Source organism: Ahaetulla prasina, chromosome 6 (genome assembly GCF_028640845.1).
Source record: "Ahaetulla prasina isolate Xishuangbanna chromosome 6, ASM2864084v1, whole genome shotgun sequence".
Classification (NCBI taxonomy): Eukaryota; Metazoa; Chordata; class Lepidosauria; order Squamata; family Colubridae; genus Ahaetulla; species Ahaetulla prasina.
Genome location: NC_080544.1, coordinates 70052154 through 70077744, shown reverse-complemented (window position 1 = coordinate 70077744; position 25591 = coordinate 70052154). Strand labels below are relative to the sequence as shown.

Genomic DNA, 25591 nt, shown 5'->3' with positions numbered 1-25591 from the left:
GGGATTACAAGAGAATAAGCAGGCATAAGGTAAAAGGTAAAGGTTCCCCTCGCACATACGTGCTAGTTCAGGCATACAATGAGGAACACAGATAGAAATATGCAGCACTTGCTGTTTGCTTAGCATGATTTTGTCAGTATCAGGCAGGCTGGAGGGTTCTAATTAACTAATTAAGGTCACAGAACTGAGCTTGTTAACTCCCAGTTAGTACTTTTTATGGATGCCTTGTGCTGCAGAGAAAAGCAGCTCAGGAAGAGTAGCTTGTTTAGATAATGTCTGCACACTCTAAAGGGGAGTGTATCAGGCGAAAAAAATCAGGAACAGAAAAATACAAACTGATTGACAATAATGGTAAACATGTAATAGATGCTGTGAAGGTTGTAAATGCGGATATTGTTCGCAAAATTATTTTTTTTCACTACTGTATTTTAACAGGTAATGGTTGTTATCCAAGGCAGTTCCTAAATGAGGACTACCTGTATGAACAACTTTAGTAAAATAATCTTTAGTAAGATAAAGAACAGCTTAAAAATGTGATGCTACATATATTTATGACCAGAGGTTTAAATCTTGAACTTCTCTTTCTTAATCTTTTTTAATGGATGACTTACAGTTTCTGTTTACAAAACACAATTCTGGATTCCCAGCTTGCCAATTCTTGTCCTTATATTTGTGTGTTAATATTACTGTAGTGAGCAATTAAAATATTTTATTCTTTCAGGGAAAATGCTTTTTTTAAAAAAGAAACCATCATAATAATTTTGGGAAGATTATTAGGAGGAAGTGGGTTCTAAAGCATTTGTGGACAGTATTAAACTGCATAAATGTTTTACTGTAATTTTTGTGAATAAGAAGAGAAATAATAAATAATGTATATATTTGTGATCACTATTGCGATCTTTAAGCAGCGCTTAATGGAAAAATACAGAAATGACATTATACCCAAAGACAATCTACACAAGAAAGGTGATCAGAACTGATTTACTTGATTTTTCTTTGTAAGGACAAGAAAATAAAAATGTGTGTCTTCAGTTTTTCAGAATAATTTGTAATGTAGATGATGGCGTACATAATATTACAGGTAGTCTGCCACAATTGAGCCCAAAATTGCTGTTGCTAAGCAAGACAGTTGTTAGATTACTTTTGCCCCATTTTATGACCTTTATTATCACAGTCATTAAGTGAATCCCTGGAGTTGTTAAGTTAGTAACGTGTTTTTTAAATGAATCTAGATTCCTCATTGACTTTGCTTGTTAGAAGATTGTAAAAGATGATCACATGACCCAAGGACACTTCAATCATCATAAATACATGCCAGTTCTTCCTGTGAGGCCAAATTAGAGTATCTAGAATTTTTCTACAGACTATCTTGACTTCTCTGAGTGTGTGTGTTAGGTTGGGATCTAAAATGGTACCATATTTAGTCAAGAATTTGCACTTATCTTTCAAATTCTGTTTATTTTTGTGTTATATAGCTGAACCCCCAGACCATATCATTATCCCATGTAACAGTGGATTCTTAAGTTCCTATATACTGGTAGTCTTTGATCTATGACCATAATTGAGGTTGTAAATCAAGGACTACCAGTATAGTACTTAATTCATGCAGCAGCAGGAGAAGGGTGTTTGACACAAAGATTTTCCTTGTATTTTTGATTGATTAATGAAATGTGTTGCTTACTTATTTTAGCCCTGGCCAAGTGTTTGTGCAATTTGATTAAACAGTATAATTTCCCATAACTAAAAGGACAAATGTTAGCTCCCATAACTTCAGAATTGAATTATATAATGCAACACAGTCAGATGGATTTCTTACTTGTGAACATTAGAGTATATACTATTGTATTAAAGAAGTATTAAATTATTTAATAATTTTTAATTAATAATTAATTTAATAATTAAATAAATTATTTAATAATTTAATAAATTATTAAATAATTAAATTAAATTATTGTATTAAAGCATACTAAAAAGCAGAGACATCACCCTGCCAACAAAAGTGCGTATAGTCAAAGCTATGGTTTTCCCAGTTGCAATGTATGGCTGTGAAGGTTGGACCATAAGAAAGGCTGAGTGCCAAAGAATTGAGGCCTTTGAACTCTGGTGCTGGAGAAGACTCCTGCGAGTCCCTTGGATTGCAAGGCGAACAAACAAGTCAGTCCTAGAGAAGATCAACCCTGACTGCTCTTTAGAAGGTCAGATCCTGAAGATGAAACTGAAATACTTTGGCCACCTAATGAGAAAGAAGGACTCACTGGAGAAGAGCCTAATGCTGGGAAAGATTGAGGGCAAAAGAAGAATGGGACGACAGAGAACAAGGTGGCTGGATGGAGTCACTGAAGCAGTAGGCATGAGTTTAAATGGATTCCAGAGGATGGTAGAGGACAGGAAGGCCGGGAGGAATGTTGTCCATGGGGTCGCGATGGGTCGGACACGACTTCGCAACTAACAACAACAACATTAAAGAAGTAAGAATTAGCAACCGTAGAGATATTTGGATTATATTCCAGAACACAAAATTTGCTTGGAATACATGAAGATTTACATGTTAAAAAAGAGAAATGTTAAATCACATGTTGATTACTGTAAATTACCATTTCTTCAAATGTTCTTCTGTTAATTCATGGAAGTATTTCTTTCAAAGTCTTTTCATTATAGATGGATTTGTGGCGTAGAAAAGATTGCCATTTGCCTATCTCAGAAGAGGTCTCAAAATAAGGGAAGAAAGTTACTTGAGAATTATACCAGTTGAAATAAAAGGATACTAAAAGATGTCACATAGGAGAAATAAAGTAGAAATAAGCTATTGGGAGAGGTTTGATTAGATTTTATTAGATTTTATTTATGTGTATAGTTGACATTAAAAGATTGAGCTATAGACAGCTTGATAAATCGGAGCAACATTACACAGCCAAATAGGCAGTGGCTTAAGTCAAGTTTTAATTTAGCTAATTTATACCATTGGCTGAATCTAAAGTCTTTTGCTATCCAAAAACTGGATCCTTTTGTGTATAGATCATGGGAATATTCTGTACTTTGGTTACAATCCATTTTGTAATCCTTAATCCTTACTATTAACTAATGGTAAATACTAAGGCTGTAGTAAAACTATTTGCACATCTAGGGTGATGCAGGACTAATTCAATGCATCCCTTTGAATCACTGTTTGAACTGTCAGAGCACCACATCCTTTCAAAGGCCCACCTGGCTACTTTGAGGACCTCTTCTCACATGTTCTGAGTATACATGTACATGAACAAATAATGATTTTAACAGAATTGCTTCTGAAGTGCTTTGGCAATTTACCTTACTTCAATAGTCTTCTGATGGAAATATTTTCTGCATGAACAGGCGTGTTTAGACAACAAGCTCTTAAAGAGGTCATGTCAGACTTTTAAGTGGACATGGTGTTTCAGTATGTAAAGAATCAGATTTGAGGGTTTACAAAGGCCTAATGTTGTTGTTTCTAATTAAAAAATAAGGTAAGTAGATTTAAATATGATCTACCCTAGAAAACCAGCATTACCAGTTTTTCTGGGCAACGTGAAATTCAAAATAGATCTAGTTCTTCTAGTTACTATTTTCTTTGTTAAAATTAAGGTTGCAGGATTATTATATGCAGCACTGTAACAATGTTGTGAATCTAAGCTGTACTCGGCAATAAAAGATTGAAAAATAATTCACAATAGGAAATTCTGGGGTCCTTGGTGCAGTCTGACTTCAGTTTTCTTGCAGACATTTCAATACCAGTTTAGGTGACATCATTGAATGGACTAAGACTAGCACTGATGGTGTTACCTGATTTAGTAATGAAACGTCTGCAAGAAAACAGCCAAGTTCAGAGAGCTTCAAGTTCAACTCTGAGCTACAAATCCTCTTTTCAAATTGGAAACTTACTATTGCAACTTTATAAACTTTAAAAACTCTTATGGACTTTCAGTGTTGTTGTCAAAATTGCAATGATGTGAGAGAGTAATGTATGAAACTTTCAGTTTACAATATGTATCTTGAAAACTCAAAATTTTAAGCTGAGAGTATAAAATACATTCCAGTTTTCTAAACGGGTATTGCATTGCATGAATTAATAGTATCTTGACAGATAAAATGAAAAATAATGAAAAATATAATAAATAACTTGAGGGCCTAGTTGAAATTGCTAGAAGAAAATGTTATCATTTTTTAAAGAATATTAAAACATAATGGAGATTCAGTTTGGCGTAGTGGTTAAAGACACTGGGCTAAAAACTGAGACACTCTAAATATTAATCCTGCCTTAGGCATGAAGTCAGCTGGGTGGGCCTGTCATATTTCTCAGCCCTAAGAAGAAGGCACTGACAAGTTATTTCTGAAAATATTGCCAAGAAAACTGCATGGACATGTCCATGTCGTTCCCAGGAGTCAATACTGACTCAAAAGCACAACTTGCAACAAAAAACACAAGCAAAAATTCATGACTAATTTGCAGTTAATTCTGTGTTTCATAAATATAAGAGTTTTGAGGATCCATTTTATTTTTTAAGAAATTGGAGCTATTCTTTAAAGATTGAAAACCTAAGTAATTGCAGCAGTAGTCATCCAGTTGACTATGGGAAAGCTGTGATTTCTAATAGCTATAATTCGATGGTTAATGTTTTATTGATAATCTGGTCTTACACACACACACACACACACTCTGTGTGTGTGTGTGTGTGTGTGTGTGTGTGTGTGTGTATAAAAGTGGTGTGTGTATGTAGAAGTGATGGCTTCTTGCTTGCTTGCCTTTTTTGCTTACTTGCTTTTACTTTCAATGTTCTAGAGCACCCAAAGTCTTTATGAAGTTGAATCTGCTTCTAAATTCCACAAATAAATGTTGTAGCGAGCTCTTTAATTTTTTAGTCCCCTGCATATATCTTGAATGTTATGGTAAATAGTGTCAAACCTGACTCGACTCCATAGCGGAAGTTGCCTGTACCTTCTTTCACTCGCAGCTTTGCCAAACAGTGGTGAAGGAGGGTAGTGAATTCCTAAGGGTGGAAGGAGGCTGTGGAATGTAAGTGAACCGTCTGTTGCTGGAGAAACATTATCTAACAAGGCCAAATGATGAAGAATGTTTTGACCAAAGAAGACTGCTTTTCTCAAAGCAAAAGAATTGAACTCAGTTGATGAACTATGAACGGTGGGTGGCCTGGAGGAGAAAAGGGGAATTGCCTATGTGGGTTTTCGCAGGAAAATCCCAGAACTGACTTTGCTTGTGCCGTGCCTAGATGGATTTTTCAATAAAGCTACACTTCTAGTTAATTTAAAGAGATGGGAGTTTCTTTTGTTGAATGAGCCAAATGGAACAGCTGATGTGGTATCTTTGTGTTTTACAGGGAGTTCTGTAAAATTACTAAACTGGAGCAAATCTCAAATCAATTTTTTTACTTATTAGGGAAAAACATAAATTTATAACTTACCCATGTTTATTCATAAACTACTGAATCACTTATCTTGGAAGTGATTGATTTGAAAAATCTATTTTAGATGAGAGAACAGATTGATGTATAACTCATTGATTCTTCTAAGGTAGCTGTTTGAATTGAATTGAAGGCCTTACAGTTCTTTCCAGAAACTAGGACCCAATTTTTGGTTTATAATATTATTAATTTGTAGATGATATATAATTCTCTTTTTCTTTCTATATTTCTAATTCAAATGATATTGGAATGGATGAGTGCCTGAATGCACTACTAAATTCCATATATTTAGAATCTGAGGAAGACCTCTCTACAGGATGTTTCCAAATGAATAATATAGAAATATTACAGAGTTAATATCATAATCTAGGGATATTTATTAGTAGCATAGATAATTTACAAGTAGTCCTCAATTTATGATTAGTCATTTAGTGACTGTTTGAAGTTACAACACTAAAAAAAGTGACTTATGACTGTTTGTCACTCTTATGACCGCTGTGACATCATGCCATAGTCGCATGATCAAAATTTGGATGCTTAGCAACTGGCATGTATTTATGATGGTTGTGGTATCCCAGGGTCATGTGATCACCTTTTGCGACCTTCTAACAAGCAAGGTTGTCATTTAACAACCTATTACTAATTTAACAGCTACAGTAATTAACAACTGTGGCATGAAAGTTCATAAAATTGGGCAAAACTCACTCAACTGCATGCTTAGCAATGGAAATTTTGGCCTTAATTGTGGCTGTAAATTGAGGACTGCCAGTACAACTATAATTTAGTGTAGATGGGGGTACAAAGTGATTAAAGATTAAAGAATTTTTTTGGAAAATCTCTTGAGGATAGTTCAGAAACTTCAGCTGATAACAATGTGTATGGTAGTAAAGCTTTTCCTCGTTCCAGGAGCTGTGAACATATGCCAGAACTTTCTTAGCTTTATATTATTTGTTATTTATTTATTTGTTAAATTTATTTGCTGTCCATCTCGTGGAGCTACTGTGAGCAGTTTACAACAATAAAATGGGGAAAAATGATAAAAATGTAAGCATATGTTAACACATGTTATATGTTTTTGAGTTCTTTCTAAACTCAACTTTTGGGGTCCTAGGTTGTGAGCTTAATCCCTAATTTACCCACTAAAGATGGAGTAGTCTGTGTTAATCGTATTAGCTGCCATGTTTTGCTTTAGTGGGCAGAGCTGAAATTTTACCACTTAAATCTACTCTAAATAGGGAGAAATCTGACATATTAAAGTTTGGGAATTTTTAAAAGATGCAAGGTTTATGGCATCTTTTAATACAGATAGTCCTTGACGTACAACCACAACTGAGCCCAGAATTTCTGTTGCTAAGCAAGTCATTTGTTAAGTGAGCTTTGCCCCATTTTATGACCTTTCTTGCTACAATTGTTAAGTGAATCATTGCAGTTGTTAACACCGTTAGTAAAACAGTTGTTAGGTGAACCTGATTTTCCCATTGACTTTGCTTGTCAGAAGGCGGCAAAAAGTGATCACATGAGCTCAGGACACTATAACTGCCATAAATATGAGACAGTTGCTAAGCATCTGAATTTTGATCACATGACCATGAGGATATTGAAAAGGTCGTCTGAAAAATGGTCATAAATCACTTTTTTCAATGCTGTTGTAACTTCGAACAGTCACTAAATGAACTGCTGTAAGTCAAGCGGCACTAATATTTTTGGAAACTGGGGCAAATGCAGTTGTGAAGATTGTCAGATAAATGTGACAATCTTGAGGGGTAACTTCTCATTGTGGCATGTTTTGCTAATCCAGTTCAACATCAGTACAAGTCCCTCCACCTTTAGGAATGATGGCAAATACAGGATGCTAAGAGTTACAGCTCAATAGCATCTAGCTGCTGTCAAATTATAAAAAAAGATCATGCTTCTATAGTTACGTAATTTTAATTTCCTTCCAGTCTAATTTAAAATCTAAAGTTTAATTTAAAGTAGCTTTGACTATGTTATATTAGATTATTTCTTAAAACTAGATGATCTATTGAAATATACTGTATTCATAAGATGTCTATTATGTATATATTAAGATATATTATGAAATGGAAATAAAATATAGTGCTTTAGAATTTTGTTGGAATTTGTGCAACATGAAAATGGTAATAGTACAAAAACAAACACTGTATTGCTGTATACATATATAGCAATATTTTTCTTTGATTTTTTTTAATATCGACCTTGAAATTAGCATTTTTCAACATATAATACACCTTGATTATCATAAAAGTTAATTATAAATTTTTATTTTTTCAGTCAAAATGTTGCGGCCAGAAACTACTGACAGAGATATTTAATCGTCTGAATTTGATTGAATCTGACTATTTTGGAATTGAGTTCCAAAACGTGCAATCATATTGGGTATGTAGCATGTTTTTATATTGTTTTCATTCTTTGATTTTGTTTGTTTGCTTAAAAAAGTCTGTAGTGAAAATGTAAGTAAAAGTTTTTCATCGATGTTATTATAGATTGCCTTCTTACAAATCAGAAATGTTGTGCAATGACAAAAAGTCTACATAAAGAAACATAAATTCCACAAATCCTCAATGGAGGATCCTTCACCAAGAAATCCATGAGTACATATCTACAAAAAAATATAGCGACTATATTGTTTTGTATTTCATTTATTTCTTCAACTTGGTTCAGAGAATCAAGATATTGGTTCACGGAACACGATAAGCAAACTTGTAAAATAACTTGTTTTGCTTCATGGAATGAACTAATAGATTCAGTTTTGCAACTAAACAATATTACATTCAGTATACTGTTGCTAATTGGATTAAACTCTGAAGTATTCATATGGACAGATTTTTCCTGAGATTAATTCCAAGAGTGTTCTCCTTTAATTAGAATATATTGTAATTCCTTATCCCATCTTTTTCACTATATTTCTGAAAAGTTTGTTAACAGGTTTTTATTTACCAGATTTAGTTTAGCTAAATTAGTTTTTAAATGAGAAATGCAAGCAGATAAATTTTACAATTGTTAGAATGGATTTAGTTGTATGATAATGTTTCCCGTTTATTTGTCTATTTTTTAAATTCAGATTTGGTTGGAGCCAATGAAACCTATTGTAAAGCAAGTAAGAAGTAAGTGTATATATTTATAAATCAATGTTTCTTTCCAGAATTTAGTTGAAACAGCCCTTTTTAAAAAATGCTGCTGCTCATATACTGGAATGTATATTTTAGAAACATGTTGGCACCCCCATTCCCAAAGGCTGAAGCTATTTTAAAGCAATTATTAGCTCTAATTCGGTTAATTATACTATTCTTTAAATTGTTATAATGAAAATAACAATTTAACAAATTCAATAATACAAATGCTGATTATTTTGTTATATTTTCAGTCTTTATAGACCAGTATTTGTTTTTCTCAGATAGCAGAAGGTAGAACTTGTCCTGTTAACTAGCATCAAAATTCTCTTTTGTTTTATTTGTTTGAATTGAAGTCCTCAATTTCTCAATAACATTGGTTCTAAATCCTACATGTATTCTTTTAACTGGATAGGAATTCTTAGTCTCGAATTCTTAATGATGTAGGCTATGATGAAATAACAATGAATAACTGGTTTATGAATGTTTTCTTACACTTTTTTGTCATTTTTAGGGAAATAATTTTGTTTTCATATAAGTTACAAACAATAAATATTTATTAAATTCCGCATACTTTCAAATGAGAGGTTTGAGATAGGCCCAGGGTTTTCAGGGTAGCAATAGAAGTTATATAAATGTGCAACAATTACTTGGCTACAAGGCCAACAGGCATTGTAAAAAGAGTCACTTAATTTGTGGACAGAGCAAGAAAACAGAGAATTTAAATACTTTTAGATATAACTGCAATGTGCACTAATGACATATAGATAATTAGATCTTAAGTGAAAAAGCAGGTTCAGAAGAGTTGTGGGCAGGTTTCTGGAATATTTTTTTAAAAGCCATGCCTTAGTGTGAGCTTGCATATCAGTTGCACAGTTCCAGGAAAGCTTGACTTAAGAAGGGAACATCTATAAGTAAAGGAATCTGCACTTTGTACATCTTTTGGTTCATAAATCCTGTTGGCTTCCCTTATAATCTCAGATTGTTGTCACTATAAGTTAGATATTCACTGCTTATTTCAGAGTCTAGAGTTCAGTGGACAATCTTCCTGTTAATAAATTAGATCTTTGCACTGGCTGCTCTCTGTCATTGAATTGTGTATGGTTTATAGAAAGTAAATTTCTTTTAAAGAGTACTTTGCTCTGTGGAACTTTCTTCTAGAAGGATGTATAGTTGCTTTCATCTGTTGATTTAAAGACAATTTCAAGCAAAGAGCTGGGGCATGCTTGTCTTTCAATTGATAGGTTTCATTATTTGTTCTTGTGTTCAAAATTCTGACTTTATCATGAAATTGTTTTAATTTTTAAAGGTACTTTGGGAAGATTTTGGTGTTAAAAGTGACTATGAAATTTATTAAATTGAATTAAAATAAACTATTTGATCCTGCCTTCTTTCCCTAATAAATTTAATTTGATATTTTGTGCGTAATACCTCATGTATTTTTATGAGGTATAACATGTAATGAATGTTCTGTTATTCATTTGGGAACTCTGCCAAATTTTGAGAAATAGTATAAGGACAGTAGTCTGTAGGTCAGTGGCAGTCCATTGATAAAGCCATAACCCCATGATTAGTTTTAAAATTTATAACAAATAAGGACATCAAACATGCAATTACAATAAAAGAATAAGATTTGTGAGTTGACTGTCATGTTTTTAATGATCTACTGGCTTTCTACAGGACCAAAGAACACAGTGCTTCGTCTAGCTGTAAAGTTCTTTCCTCCAGATCCTGGCCAATTGCAAGAGGAGTATACCAGGTAAAGACTTTCTATATTCCATAAAAAAGAGAGAGAAAATAGGTTTTATTAGTTGCTTTATTATATAAAATTCATAAATACTAGTATACATGCAATAAAAATTAATTTATTTAGCTATCAAATTTAGATATCACCCTTTTTACTATCCAAGTTGATTATGGGCAAACCAAAAATCATATAAAAGAGATGTAATTAAAAATAATTAAAATAAAGTGCAAAATAATAGAGTTTAAAAGGGATATATGATATTTATAGTATAATATACATAAAATAATATAACCATGTAATTAATAACCAAAATAAAAGAATAAAGGAGAAGGAAGAAAATGGAAAATTATGTTATAAGAACTCCAAGCAAAAAAAAAAATCTTGACCATTTGCTGAAAAGAAAAGGAAAAAAAAGCCTAATTGAGAAACAACACATATAATTAGTGCTGCAGATCATTTCTGTAATAATTTTTTAAGCTGGGAGATAAAATACCTTTAGAATGAAAACACATGACAGATTTATCTAAATTGGGCACATGAAATAATATTGATCAGGTTTTTTATACTTCTCCAACTGTCTTTCCTTTGTATATTTTTTGCTACAAACCAAGCTTGGTAAATTAATATATTTTTGTATGGTGATAAATTGAATAGAATAGAATAGAATTTTTATTGGCCAAGTGTGATTGGACACACAAGGAATTTGTCTTGGTGCATATGCTCTCAGTGTACATAAAAGAAAAGATACGTTCATCAAGGTACAACATTTACAACACAATTGATGGTCAGTATATCAATATAAATCAAGGATTGCCAGCAACAAGTTATAGTCATACAGTCATAAATGGAAAGAGATTGGTGATGGGAACTATGAGAAGATTAATAGTAGTGCAGATTCAGTAAATAGTTTGACAGTGTTGATGGAATTATTTGTTTAGCAGAGTGATGGCCTTTGGGAAAAAACTGTTCTTGTGTCTAGTTGTTCTGGTGTGCAGTGCTCTATAGCTGCTTTGAGGGTAGGAGTTGAAACAGTTTATGTCCAGGATGCGAGGGGTCTGTAAATATTTTCACGGCCCTCTTCTTGATTCGTGCAGTATACAGGTCCTCAATGGAAGGCAGGTTGGTAGCAATTATTTTTTCTGCAGTTCTAATTATCCTCTGAAGTCTGTGTTTTTCTTGTTGGGTTGCAGAACCGAACCAGACAGTTATAGAGGTGCAAATGACAGACTCAATAATTCCTCTAGAACTGAATCAGCAGCTCCTTGGGCAGTTTGAGCTTACTGAGTTGGCGCAGAAAGAACATTCTTTGCTGTCCTTTTTTAATGATGTTTTTGATGTTAGCTGTCCATTTTAGATCTTGCGTTGTTGATGTATAATTCAAAATCAGGTTCACACCCTTAATCAGTGAAGATTGGAATTACAATTTAACTGTACCTGTAGGTTAACCATAGAATTGTGGAGTTGGAAGTGATCATAAGGATCATTTAGTTTAATATTCTGTAGTATGCAGTTTTGTGCCTTCACAAATTTGATCAGCAGTCTTGTTACCCAAGTCATTATATCCTTGATCCATATCATCAAATATTCATCATTTGAATATGTTATTTATGTTAAAATATATTCATGCCAAATTTTGCACTCTTGTTGAAATTGATTCTAAAATTTTTCCAAATCTGCCTAATAGGATGGTAAACAATAGTCACTAAGATGATGTAGCAGTAAGCAAGTGGAACTTGGTAATTCTTATATGTCAGTTAGAGACATAGAGTAAAAGTAAGTAGCTGCTAACGGGCCTGTTGCAATCTTCACACTCTTATTTATCTTCTGCTTGTGCTATGGCTATTGCCAGATTGTGTCCTCCTTTCCAGAATATGTAATATCCTATGACCAGACATGTTACTAATTCTTTTAGATATCTGTTTGCACTGCAAATGAAGAGAGATCTGGCAGAGGAACGCCTCACCTGTAACGACAATACAGCAGCACTCCTCATATCTCATCTTCTACAATGTTAGTATGAAATGTTCTTTTATAGATAAGAATGATCAGCTTCATGCTTGAGAAATATTGACATATGAAGAATTTGGAATTACATTGGCAGAATCAGATGGTGTGTGATTCATCAAACTTGGTCAACTGAAGCAAGTTTTGGTTTAATCAGTGCTTGATTGCTAAATAATATATAGGGTATATAAGATCAGTGCCCATAGGCCCATCAGAATATGTTTTACTATTTTTTCAGAGTATGTATGCTTACTCATATTTTAACTCAATTTTCAAAATTATGCATCAAATGAGTAAGAAACTATTTAGAAGAAAATTGTAATTATTTCAAACATTTAAAATGATTTAGATAATAAATTGTTTAGAAGACCTGACTTTTGGTATATTTTGTATTTCTTAAATACAGCAAATTTATAACACCAATATTTGCTGCTCTATTCGAACGAGGGTCATTTTATTCATGGAAGAGTTCCTGAATTCAGATATTTAATGCATTTAATTTCCTTTTACATACAGAGAAATCTGATGTGATCTGAGGGTTTCAGCTAATATAGTGTTTGCCATGTGTTTTGATTGACACTTTGTTTCTTTTGTTATATGACATATATGCAGAAGTGTTTTTTTCCCACTTATAATATAACTTTGTCATTTGATTGTGCAGTCCTGACATTGCACTATTTTTTGATAAAAGATTGTAGGAGTTCAACTATATAAATTTTATTGTTGTATTAGTTGTGTCTGTACCAGCCATAAAAAATGAGGCATCCATTCCCTTTCCATAAGTTTAGTGATATTTATTTTTATATAGTTATGTCTGAACCCTTTTGACAATGTAACCATTCGCCTTAAATTCAGCAATCCCCTGGTTCCAGCATAGTAGCATTTATGATACATATTAGATCCTGAACATCACTGAAGATTAAGTCAACGTTTTTCTCCTTTCTGGTTTCTTCCATGAGAGTATATAGAAAATTCAACTGAATTTGCATATCTTCTACCTTGCCATTTAAATAACAGTTGAAGTTAAAAAAAACCTGATAAACTGCCTATATGAACCCTTGAACTTATCAGAATCACACCTTTAGCATTAGCTTATAAAAATCCTGTCAGAAAACAAATAATCATTTTTTAGGATGAACTCTGTAAAATTGAGAGTTTTATTTTTTTAGAAAAGCCAGCACATACTTATTCTAATAAATGAATAGTTTTTGTAAAATATCATAAAAGAATAATTTGCTAGGAGTTTGAAATACTTGTAATTTGAGATATGAGGTATTTTGTTTTAAATATATTTTCTGTTATGTCACAGCGGAAATTGGAGATTTTGATGAATCAGGAGATCATGAACATCTTAAAAACAATCAATACTTTCCAAACCAGGAAAGACTGCAAGAAAAAATATTTGCATTTCACAGAAAGCATGTGTAAGTAAACTTATTTTTAGTATGAATTATTCAGTTGTGTGAGTATTTATTAGCCTCAGTCAATTTTTTACCAACTTGTAGCTTGATACTGTAGCCAGATACTAAATAAAATTAGGTAATAAAGAGCATCATTTTCAAGTTATTTTTATGTGCTGTTGTTAGGTTAGTTCCCCCCTTCGACCTGATAAAGTAAGCCCATGTGGCTGCTTGCAAGGAAGGAGAATTTTCATTTGGTTGCCTTAAATCACCCCGTACATATTCAGAGTGTCATAAATCCATCAATAACTTCTGTATTTTTATTTTATTTTTATTACTAAAGGGGCGAAACCCCTGCTGAATCAGACTTTCAGGTGCTTGAAATAGGTCGGAAATTGGAGATGTATGGCATGAGATATCACTTGGCATGTGATCGTGAAGGGACAAAAATTAATCTGGCTGTTTCAAACATGGGTGTATTGGTTTTCCAGGTAAGAGAGTAATTTTTAAATATTATTCTAAGTTTAATCTTAAGAGTCAAGAGCTTGGCATCCTTTCTGAATGAGAAACTGGAGTTCACTTTTACAATTCTTTCTAAGATCCTGAGGCAGATTAAACCTTTTTTTGGCTAAATAAATGCAAATGATTAATCATATTCTTTGCAGAGAACTCTTCATTTGGAATCAATATAGTTCATTTCCCCATCAGTTTGCCAATGTTGATGGTTTCAAGCTGAAGTACACTTTGGTTTAGTAATTATGCTAGTAATTATGCTAGTAATTATGACATGTTTAAAAAAGGGAATCATATTTTTTAAAAACTTGATTATGACATGCTGATTAGTATAATTAAAATGGTCTGATTCAAGAGGGTTCACAATAATCTATAGCAGTGGTGGCTAACCTTTTTGGTGCCGAATACCCAAAGTGTGCAAGTGTCCGAACCCCCAAAATGCAATGCACATGCATCCCACGTTCATGTGCACATGCCCCCTGTGCATACACCCTCCCGTGCCCTGTTTTGGCTTCCAGGTTGGTGCAGGAGGCTTTCCAGGCCCAAAACGGGCCACAGGCCACCGCACCCCATTTTGGGCCTGGAAAGCCTCCTGCCTCAACCTGGAAGCCAAAATGGGGTGTGGGTGCGCAGCGCGAGGCCCTCCTGACCACATTTTGGGCCTCCTGCACCAACCTGCACCCCCCCACACATGTCCCCACCCCTTGCACATACACGGAAGAGACCCGAAGACCAGCTGGCCGATGCGAGTGTGCGGGCATGCACAGTGGAGCTGGGCTGGGGCGATGGCTGGCATGCCGACAGAAAGGGCTCTGTGCCACCTGTGGCACGCGTGCCATAGGTTCACCATCACGGATCTGTAGCATCTCATCCTTATCTCTGGCTTAAAGTCTTTTTTTACCAAAGTCATGTAGAAGCTTGTTCTTGGTATTCAGGAGACAATAGTAAATATTTATTTAGACAGTTGTAGCTAAAAAAGTAATCTGATAGTATATGTTTATACATATTGTATAATCCTGTTCTATGTATATTTTATTTTATTTGTATATTTAATTTACTTTTTGCATTTCTGAACCACCCATCTCCCTCAAAGAGGGATGCTGAAAAATGTGTTTAAATCCTGTATTATGTATATTTCTTCACTTGTTACATATTGCATTTAACACAGGGCAATATAAAAATCAATACTTTCAACTGGTCCAAAATCCGAAAAATAAGTTTCAAGAGAAAACGATTTCTTATCAAGCTTCATCCAGAGGTTCATGTAAGTACTATCATAATATCTTTTCTATGATTTTATGTTGGGTTTAAGGATGAGCTGACATATATGCAGACCATCAAATGAACCTGTTATTTCTGTGACATTATGTTCAGGGATGTTATTTGGTCAGACAAAGATGGGTTCCACTTATAATTTGAGAACACAGCCTTTCTTTTGTACATGCTGATACTCTAAAACCAGCCATGTCTGATATACACGTGACAATGCATTCCTACAAGAGCCAATATACTGGTTGCCTTTTTCTGTAATTGTCTCCCTAATATAAAAAAAATGCTTCCTCCTGAAGGCTCAAGCAACCCTCTCCCCTTCTAATATTCTGAAAAATTGTTAAAACCTTCCTACTTCATTATTCTTCAACTCCATTTCCTCCTGAATGCTAACATAACAAATACGGAATCAGATCTACCTAATGCAAAAGAAAATAAAGTTACTGTACCTGGAAAAAAAATCGATGAATTTTATTCTATTCTGAGCATTCATTTCATGTGCAAGGATATTATCTATTTATAGTGGTTGTACCTAATTTGAAATCAGACTTTCTTGTAGTTTTCTTCAAAGGATATTTTTAGGTCATGTGGCAATTATTCATGTACATGGAAAAAATGTTGCTCAGTGGTAGAGCAGTGTGATTGAAGTAATGAACATTTGTCCTATAATTATATTATTGCCACATTGTAGTATTTCAAAGACTGTCCTTTCAATTGATGCTGAATGGCTATTAGCCTTATCACCTGAAACACTACAAATTATTGCCTCTGAAGCATACATAAACCATGTCTTTTTTCCCCCAATGCTGGCATTGTGCTTTATATGACTAAGACATGTATACAGAGGCTTTGGGGCAAATAAAAATGACTATCCGTATTATATGTATTAGCAATAGGAGACACTGGTTTCATCCTTATTGGAACTTCTCAAGCTTAGGGATCGTCCATGCTAAATTGCTATGTTTATAGCCCTTTTACAGAGTTGCATGTATCAACAAAGTATCCTAAAAATGCTGTGACCAATAACTTCTTTAAATCTAGTAATGACTTTTATTTTACTCCTGATGGTATTCGTTCATATTGATGAATGATTGTCTCCAGATGAATTTTGTCTTCATTTTTTTGTTCAAACACTGTGCAGTTCAAATAGTTTCTATTTCCTATCCAAATCACCATAGTATATTCGAGAAAAGGCTATGCATTAGCTTATTTCTAGCAAGAACTGTTTAAATTATTATCTCTCTTACCTTCCCATGATGATAAATTAATGGCTACTTGTGTGTAATTTAAATCTGTATTAAACTACACAGAGTGCCATTAAATTTGTCTGACTGCTTGAGCCTTATGTATTTTGTAATTCTAGGGTCCATATCAGGATACTTTGGAATTTCTTTTGGGAGGTAGAGATGAGTGCAAGAACCTCTGGAAGATATGTGTTGAGTATCATACGTTCTTTAGGTTATCTGATCAACCAAAACCAAAACCAAAACCAGTCTTCTTCAGCAGAGGATCATCTTTCAGATACAGGTATGATATAACTCATTTTCTTTTGTTCCAAAAAAGGCATTCAGGAAAGCTTTTTTCCCTCCTTTTTTATCCTAAAAATTTAGGATCTTATTACTACAGAAATTAAAAGCATGGGTTTAAATATGGTTCTCATGAGAATTTTAAAATATTTATACTTACTCTTTTACAGTGGACGAACACAAAAACAATTGGTGGATTATGTTAGAGAGAGTGGGTTGAAGAAAATTCCTTATGCAAGGTAATAAGTTATTTATGCTGTAAATCAGCAAACAGTTACTATTTTGGAATTTGTCTTATGTGTTTCTTTTTCTTCTAAAATAATAGCATTCTACTATTTATATTTAGAATATAACTGTACAATTAATTTGATTTTTTCCCTAATAATTTTAAATTGTAGTTTTCATGTTTTTAGCAACAACTTGATCTTAATTCAAGATTCACTAAATTTAGTGAAGCTATTTGGATAATTGAATCTTAGGCAGGATGGAATTATAATTAGTTGTTAAATATTTAATTGATTGATTTAAAAACTTTCACTTCAGATAATGTCAATTGAAGGTATATCTTACAGTTATTCTTCATATATATTTGTTCATTATTACAATAATCACAGCAAATGGTCATCCCTTTTCTAGAGTAGTATTTGTAATGCTTTGAATTGCATGTCCTAATCTCTTAATCCCTTTTGATGTAAAAGTACATTTGGGCCCTATCTCATCTCCAATAGAAAAAAAATTGTATTGGGTATCAGTAAACATATGAAATTGTAATATACAAAGGCAGTCCTTCAAGCTCATTGCTACTTTGACTAATAAAAATGGTTCCAAAATTCCCAGTTCGTAATCTGCGATGTTTACCTGGGAAATTTAATCCCAGGCCTGCTACATGATTAATATATATTCTAATGCTAAAATATTAAGTTAGACATTGTTAAAATGTCGACTATCTTTGAAGTTGTATAATACTATAATTGGTGTATCTGAAGTCAAGAAAGAAACTTCATAATCTACAGTTTCCTAAAATATACGTTAGAATATGGGCTGTTTAGGAATTTACATTCAATGTGATGTGACTGAATCTTTTCAGAATGTAGAACTAGAATGAATGATTTGGATTGCTGGACAGGTAGGTAGGTCTGTTTTGTCAGAGTCATTGTTTTCCTCCATCTAGATATTTGATAGTCTAAACTTCAGAGATCCTATTGCGTGTTCAACTACCAACAGAGTTAGGGTGATGGGAAAAGGAGATAAAATTAGATCTAAAGAACTCTCTAAGCAAGTCAGATTGCACCCGTTTTTGCTTAATTATATGTAGGGTTTAGTTGGCTTTAATGTTTTTTTCTTAAGCAATGTTATTTTAGATATTTTAATACTGGGTTTACATTATATAAAAACTTACTTATACACTTAAATATACACTTAAATATACAACTATTTATTGTATATTGTATATTTTGAATTGTTCTAATTTGTAAACAATTTTTTTAGGAAGTTAAATTATGAATGTAGAAAGAAAGTTCTGAGTTTCATATTTTTATACAGTAAATCAGCTTGTAAAATAATTACTTTTTAAACTTGTATACAGCAGAAAGAGAACTTGGATTATTTCTCAGTTGCATGTATCAACTTCTTTGTTTACAGGAGGCATAGCAAAACTAGAATGTCTGCTCACACCTTGAGTCCTGATGCACCCAAACAGGTTAGTCTTGAAATTAACCTGTTTTAAGTAAAGTATCATGATTAAAAAGATTATGAAAATTCACTTGATGCTTCTTAAATTTAAAATATGCATTGTCTTTTTTTACTTCTGGAAGTGGTATTAGATAATTATGCATTGTATTTCTTATAGAACTGTATTAATGTACCTTAAATCACTGTATTTTATTAACCAAAATGTAATTGGTAAAAGCCTACTGAATTGTCTTGACAGCAAGAAGATTCGAGTTTTTTCTCTCAATTTCTCCCATACTAAATTCCTGCTAAATTATGCCCCTGACACAACCAGGTCTTAGTTTCAGGTTTGCTATGAAGGTTGCGAAAAGGGTGTACTGTTTAAACCTATCAGCAAAATATAAATGGATGGAACTGTGAGATTTGTCCAAGTTTTTTTACTAAATATTGGATATTATCTCTTTTCAATAAGGAATTTAATTAATGAGGGGCAGGTATTACCAGTATATTTTTTTAAAAAACCTTGCATAATAGATAAACTTTTCAGTAAGTGCAATTTCTGATAGGAATGTAGATTTGTGTGATTGCTGGAATATAGTTAGCATAATCATATAATTACTGATCTTAGTCATCTCTTAAGTTCAGAATTCGGAGCTAGCATAGTTTTCCAGGTAGGCCTTGAATGGAAGTGTATTTCTTAAATTGGAACAGCTGCTGATTTTCAACAGAGAAGTTGAACTACTCTCATAGTTAAAGACTACTCTGACCACCATAATTCCTTTAAAGCTACATCATTAAAACTGGATGAATTCATTTAATCATATGAGGAAATCTTTCACATCCCAGTCATAAAATAAACATAATAATCTGTGTTTTTCTCCTTAATAGGGTCCAAATAAGGTGATGTCTATACAAAGGAAACATTTAATGAACACATACTAGACACTTAAAATATCTAAAATCCATTTAAAATAGCTGGGACATAGCTTTATCAAATTAACACCAAAAAAATGTATGCAAGCTCCTAATTTCAACAAACTAAATAGTATTAAAAAAGAAAAGTCAGACAAAAATTTAGGCTAGATATTTCAAATCATCAGGTTTGCAATTTCAACTTTATCTTAAGATGGACTGAAAAAAGACAGTTTAGATCTTATAGATATCATGTTAAAGTACAGTTGTGACAGAAAAAGGAAGTAGCAGCTGTACCCAGTTCTGAAAATATATCACCTCTCAATAGTGACACACGTAAGTGCCCTGGCTTGGCATACCAAAAGCACTGAGTAATCCATACAATCATCTTATTTGTCTCCGATTCATAACTTCTTTGCATGCTTTAAGTAAGAATTTCTGGCAATTTCTCAATAAAATCACTATCCCTGGTTGGTGTGAAAATGGTATCATTTGTACATATGCATATACACACACATGTGTATTTACATTGCACATGCACAACCATTGCAGACCATTTATGAAAAGTACTTGTAAGCCAGCTATTACTATTCTAATAATAATCTACTATTACTCGTTTTGCAAACTGTTTAACCTTAATCTATCCTACTATAGTTACCAATATATAGGCATTTATCAGAAAATCGATAGAGTAGAATAATGTGGGTTCAAATAAACTTTTTTTCTACATTGTTCTGTAGGTCAGATTTCCTCAACAACCCTCAGTTTTACACCTATAATTTTTCTTCTGCCTGTTAAGTCCTTTGACTCAACCAACCATCTCTGTTTGCTACATTAGTATTGCCACCAGTATAATCTTACAGTGAAAATGCATGAGTTACCTGTAGGTATATGTGATATGAAAAGCCAGTAGAACAGTAATTTACTAAAGTTACAAAAACAACACTGTATAAGGTAGTCCTTGACTTACAACAGTTCATTTAGTGACTGTTCCGTTACAACGGCACTGAAATAAGTGACTTATGACAGTTTTTCACACTTATGACCATCGCAGCATCTCCATAATTATGTGATCAAAATTCAGATGCTTAGCAACTGTCTCATATTTATGACGGTTGCAGTGTCCCTATATCAAGCAAAGTCAATGGGGAAGCCAGATTAATTTAACAACCCATGTTACTAACTTAAGAACTGTAGTGATTTACTTAACAATTATGGCAAGAAAAGTCACAAAATGGGCCAAAGTTCACTTAACAAATGTCTAGCTTAGCAAGAGAAATGTGAGGTTCAGTTGTGGTCATAAGTCGAGGACTACCTGTATGTCATAAAGTGTATGTATATATACTCATACACAATTAAGGTGAAATGTATTTAGATTTGAAATATTTCTATCAATTTGTATAGCTTTCTTTCTCATTGATGTAATTCTGGGTGGCTGACAAAAAATTAAACACATAATATAAAAACTGAATAAAATACATTTCACAATGAATTAAACTACAAAGTGGCTGTCATACTATACCAGTAGTATGGACTCACATACTCTCTTAACTCCCATTCCATGAAAATAGGCAAGTCTTTCAAGACATTCTGAAATAATATAGCATCTCTTTATTGGTTTGTTTTGATAATTACATCAAGAAATTTGGAAGGGCAAGCTGTCATATAAGCAACCAACAAATATCACTCTACCGTGCATTGATAATGTTCTGTGCACGTTTGCAGAAAAACAACCAGGCTCAGAGAACACTAAGAACCCAAGTATTTTATTCCATTGCCATTTGGATACTAATATAAAAGTCACATATCTTTCCTAGTTACAGAAAACATGCAGCTTTTATATTTCTGTGCATTATAACAAAAATAAAATGGGCTGCTAAAACCTGAAAATGGAGCAAAGAAAAACATTATTGTTTTGCTATTGAGGTATACATGTTATTCTAGTTTCATGATCTTAGAGAATAAGTTCCTAAGCTAATTTATGTATTTTATGTCTGACATTTTTAGATTCATGGTAAATAATTAATCTAATAATAAATTTTCTTTTCTCTCCAGAGTATCTCGTTTACAGAGGGGTTAAGAATCCCAGCATCTAATGCATGCACATATGCCTCCTTCCATATGGATAATTTATTACCTTCAAACATTGCCAGCTTGTCCTCTTTGACAGAAAGCAATTCTTTCTTTTTGGAACCCAGAATGTCACATGGAGGGAGCTTGTCAGCAGAAGGAAATAGTATAATATCAGAAGAATCTGGGAAGAAAGTGGTACAACAGCCTGCATCACCAAACCTCCAGTCATTCCAAGGTGTTGGGATTTGTAATGTTGAAGAAAACTACAGCCCCATTTGTTCTGATGTTGAGAATCATTGTGCTTTAGAAATAGCAGTAGACAAGTATAGCAAAGAAGGCAGGATAACTTACAACAATGACAATGATGAGGAGGATGATTTTACCACAAGCATGGTCATTGCTGGTAAACAGCGTCAACTTCAAGGTAGGGATGCCCCTCTTGTAAAGCTAGTTAGTTCTCAGCTTCATGTTTCAGAGGAGTTCATTGATGATGATCCAGCTGAAATCTCCTTTTTTGCTGGAGGCTCTGAAGCTTTTTCTTATTTGTATGATGGCTTAGATTTAAAGGACTCAAGTCTTTCCAAGTGTCTCTCAGATTCACCTACTTTAACTAAAGAAATTTTGCAACAGAATATGGTATCCTGTCATTCAAGTCCTGATAGATATTCAATTGAAGCAGTAGATATGAATGTGGATGATGAATTTGAATATGAAGGAGATAGTGATTTCAATGGAAATCAGCAGCCATCAGATACCTCAGAATTATTTGAAGTTAAAGCACAGGCAAGCAGAATGCAAAGCCTCCTGAGTCCTTCTGAAACTAGTTCACTGATTAATAACCAGTCTGAAAGTAGCTCTCTCAACAATTTAACATTAAATGGCACACCATTTTTGCATACTTACAGCTCTGCTAATCAGTCTGAAGCTAGTTCTATGGTGAATTTTCCAGCATATTCAGTTCGTTCTGAATCAAGCTCAGCTCTTCAGTTCACTGACATTATTGACCAGTTAGAACAGCTGAGTTATCCACCTACCACTACAGAAGACTCTAGTAGTTCTGATGATTCATGGGACTCAGAATCTGCACCTCCATTAGATATAAACCTGTTTTTTAGCAATCCTTTTGCTCAGGCTACGGTAGAGAATTTCTCTCTTGACTTTCAGAATAATCTCAAAAATCTCACTAAAGAAGATAAGTCAGAAAACACATGCACAGACCATTAATATTTGGGATGATATGGCACATTAATTTATGCTGATTAGAATCAGATTTTTAAAAAGAACATGAACGTCATTTTTTTCTGATTATTATTTTCTATCATTGGAATATAAATTTGTAGACTAGATCATTATTGTTGACTCTCATTCTAATTTTTTAAGACATCAAGAACAAGTTATATTGCAGTGAAGGCATCAATAAGTAAATACAAGCACTGTAATATATTCATTTACTAAATATTTTTAAACTTTTTGTTATAAAAATAATGTTATATGGTATGTGTGTGAGAAAGATAAAAAGAGCGAGAGACAGTCAGAAGTCCTGAGTTACAATTTCCAGAAGCTCTTAAAATATTACACTTTGCCCATTTTTTCAGTAACTGTTCTAGTTGTTACTGAGGTTAACTCTATTATCTTACAAAAAGAAACATGTTTTTCAGTACTGGAATGAAAACTAAGGCCCATCTGCAGTTTTGAAATTAAGCTATTCGTATTGTTGTATAATACTTATCATTCTTACCTTTCCTAGTTCTAGAATTTACAAATTACATGTTTTTTTAAAAAAATAAGTGCAATTGTTCATATATCACATTGCCTACATTTTCAGTATGAAATAGAAACTAATTTTTATATTCTCAGGTATTAGGGATATGTGAATGTATTGGTACGTTTTATTGTAACAGCTAAAAGTACTTTTTCACAATACTTTATCCATTTTATAAGATCTCCAGGCTATGAATGAATGAATAAATGAATGAATGAACAAATGAATGTAATATAAAACAGCATTATTGAGTAAAGCAAACTGAACATGCTGGACAAACTAGTTTCTTCACTAGCCTTTAAAAAACCAGGATGGAGGCAGCATATTATGCAATGAAATGCTGACTTGGGTATTGAAACTAGAGAGTCATAGTATTCAATAGAATTTTGCATGGAAAAGCATGAATGTATACGAATAAATGTGCAATTCATTTGGTTGTTTAAAAAAAGAATTTTTTCTTGTTTTCATGATTCTTATTCTGAAATTCATGATTTTTAACAAAGTTATAGTTATAGTTCAAGAGCTGTTCGTTCATTCTTAAACAATCTGTGCTGTAGAGGCCATTTTTTTCATCTTACAATAGTCTGAATTCCTCAAAGCTCTTAAGTTTTAAAATTGGTTTTCCTTGGCAAGATATTTTATAGAAAAAATATCTCAACTTTTTGGATAGAGGCTGATCCTCTAAGGGTCAACAATCAGGCAAGAAAACATAGTGGGGGATTTTTTCCAGATAGGAATGATAAAGATCCTGTGTAAAATAATTATGTTTTCAGATAGTCACAGCAGCCATATCAATCCATACAATTCCATTATATACTGATAAGGTATTTGACTGCAATAGATGAGATGTGATATGATTAGATATATATCAGATACATTCATTTTGTATAGTATATTATTATAGATCTGCATTTGTTGTATATTAAAGTAGTTATTTTGATCATTTAAAAATTGTAAGAAGATAGGTTGTATGTAGCTAAAGAGACACTAAACACACAGTTGAGCTTTGGAGGAACACAGTTTGTGTTACTATGTGGGTGTCATAGCAAGTGGCATAGCTGATGGATTGGCTGATTTTACATAAGTTAAATAGGATCAGAGCTGGTTACAAATTGAACAGATTACAGAACTAGATCAAGAAGTCTTAAAAAGACTGAAAGGCAATGGCAAACCATTTTACAAAAACTCAACATGGACATCTCTCTATTCACCAGGAATCAAGTTTAACCTGAAATGTATTTTATTGTTATTTTTGAAGAATCAAATACTTCAGCTCTAATTTCATTTTTAATTATTATTGTTATCTCTTAATTAGGTAGAATTATGCTTACTTAACAGTCTTGTTCATTTGAGATTTCACTTATACTAATCATAATTAGATCATACTATTACTATAAGGTATAATACATATCTTTAAAATGTTTCTTTAGGGCATTACTTAAAAATCTGTTCATATTCATTCTCACATTTTCATTTTATGAATTTTTAAATATTACATGGCATGATTAGACTTTTATAACAAAATTCTTAATATTGACTGTTGGTTACTTACCCTTTTATGTTAAACTTCCTCCCAATAAACATTGCATATTAGAGGGCGCAAGTTGACTAAATAAATACTGTGGGCTTTTTTTTTACAAGTCTTTATGCTAACCTTAAGGAATAAATGATATTGATAAAGTTTACTAGTAGCTATTAGGAGATTCAACCACTAAATAATGAAAAAAACATTCCTAGGTACAGTTCTTTGAGAAGCTGCCATTAAAAGAATGACGGCATTCCTTCAGTAGGAGTATATTAAAAATACATTATAATTCCATTATAATTCCAAAGTATAACAGGTTGCCTTCACAATGTACTGCAATTACTTTTATTAAATGTTTTATAATGCAAATTATTTGTGCCTTGGTATAAGCAATTTCATGTTATTGGTGTTTACTTATTAGGAAAAATATTTTAGACTGGAAATTCTTAGTTATTTATCATGATGGTCTACATAGTATGAATGCTTTATACGTCTTTGTTTCTGTTGAAATTTGATTATATATCTACAGATTTGTATTGATAATTTTGAAATTACATATCCAATAAAATTAGAAGGTATTCAATATAAATAAGAACACATGTTTTAACTTTTTTTTCCTTGTT

The 25591-nt window shown here is 32.8% G+C and overlaps 1 protein-coding gene across 3 annotated transcripts in view; it reads left to right on the top strand.

The window, feature by feature from the left end:
• FARP2 (FERM, ARH/RhoGEF and pleckstrin domain protein 2) overlaps nt 1-25591 on the top strand; it is a 70654-nt gene that overhangs the window by 15691 nt on the left and 29372 nt on the right. For 2 of the 3 annotated variants that reach the window (XR_009155822.1, XM_058189183.1), the window contains exons 3-13: nt 7728-7832; nt 8518-8560; nt 10247-10325; nt 12226-12323; nt 13627-13741; nt 14061-14208; nt 15399-15494; nt 16863-17026; nt 17196-17264; nt 18667-18724; nt 21664-22105. Coding sequence is in view for 2 of the 3 variants with exons in the window: in XM_058189183.1 (XP_058045166.1) it covers nt 7728-7832; nt 8518-8560; nt 10247-10325; nt 12226-12323; nt 13627-13741; nt 14061-14208; nt 15399-15494; nt 16863-17026; nt 17196-17264; nt 18667-18724; nt 21664-22105 (1417 nt within the window). In the remaining variant the exon portion in view is untranslated. The remainder of the gene's footprint in view (nt 1-7727; nt 7833-8517; nt 8561-10246; nt 10326-12225; nt 12324-13626; nt 13742-14060; nt 14209-15398; nt 15495-16862; nt 17027-17195; nt 17265-18666; nt 18725-21663; nt 22106-25591) is intronic. The other variant, XM_058189184.1, reaches the window with a different exon arrangement.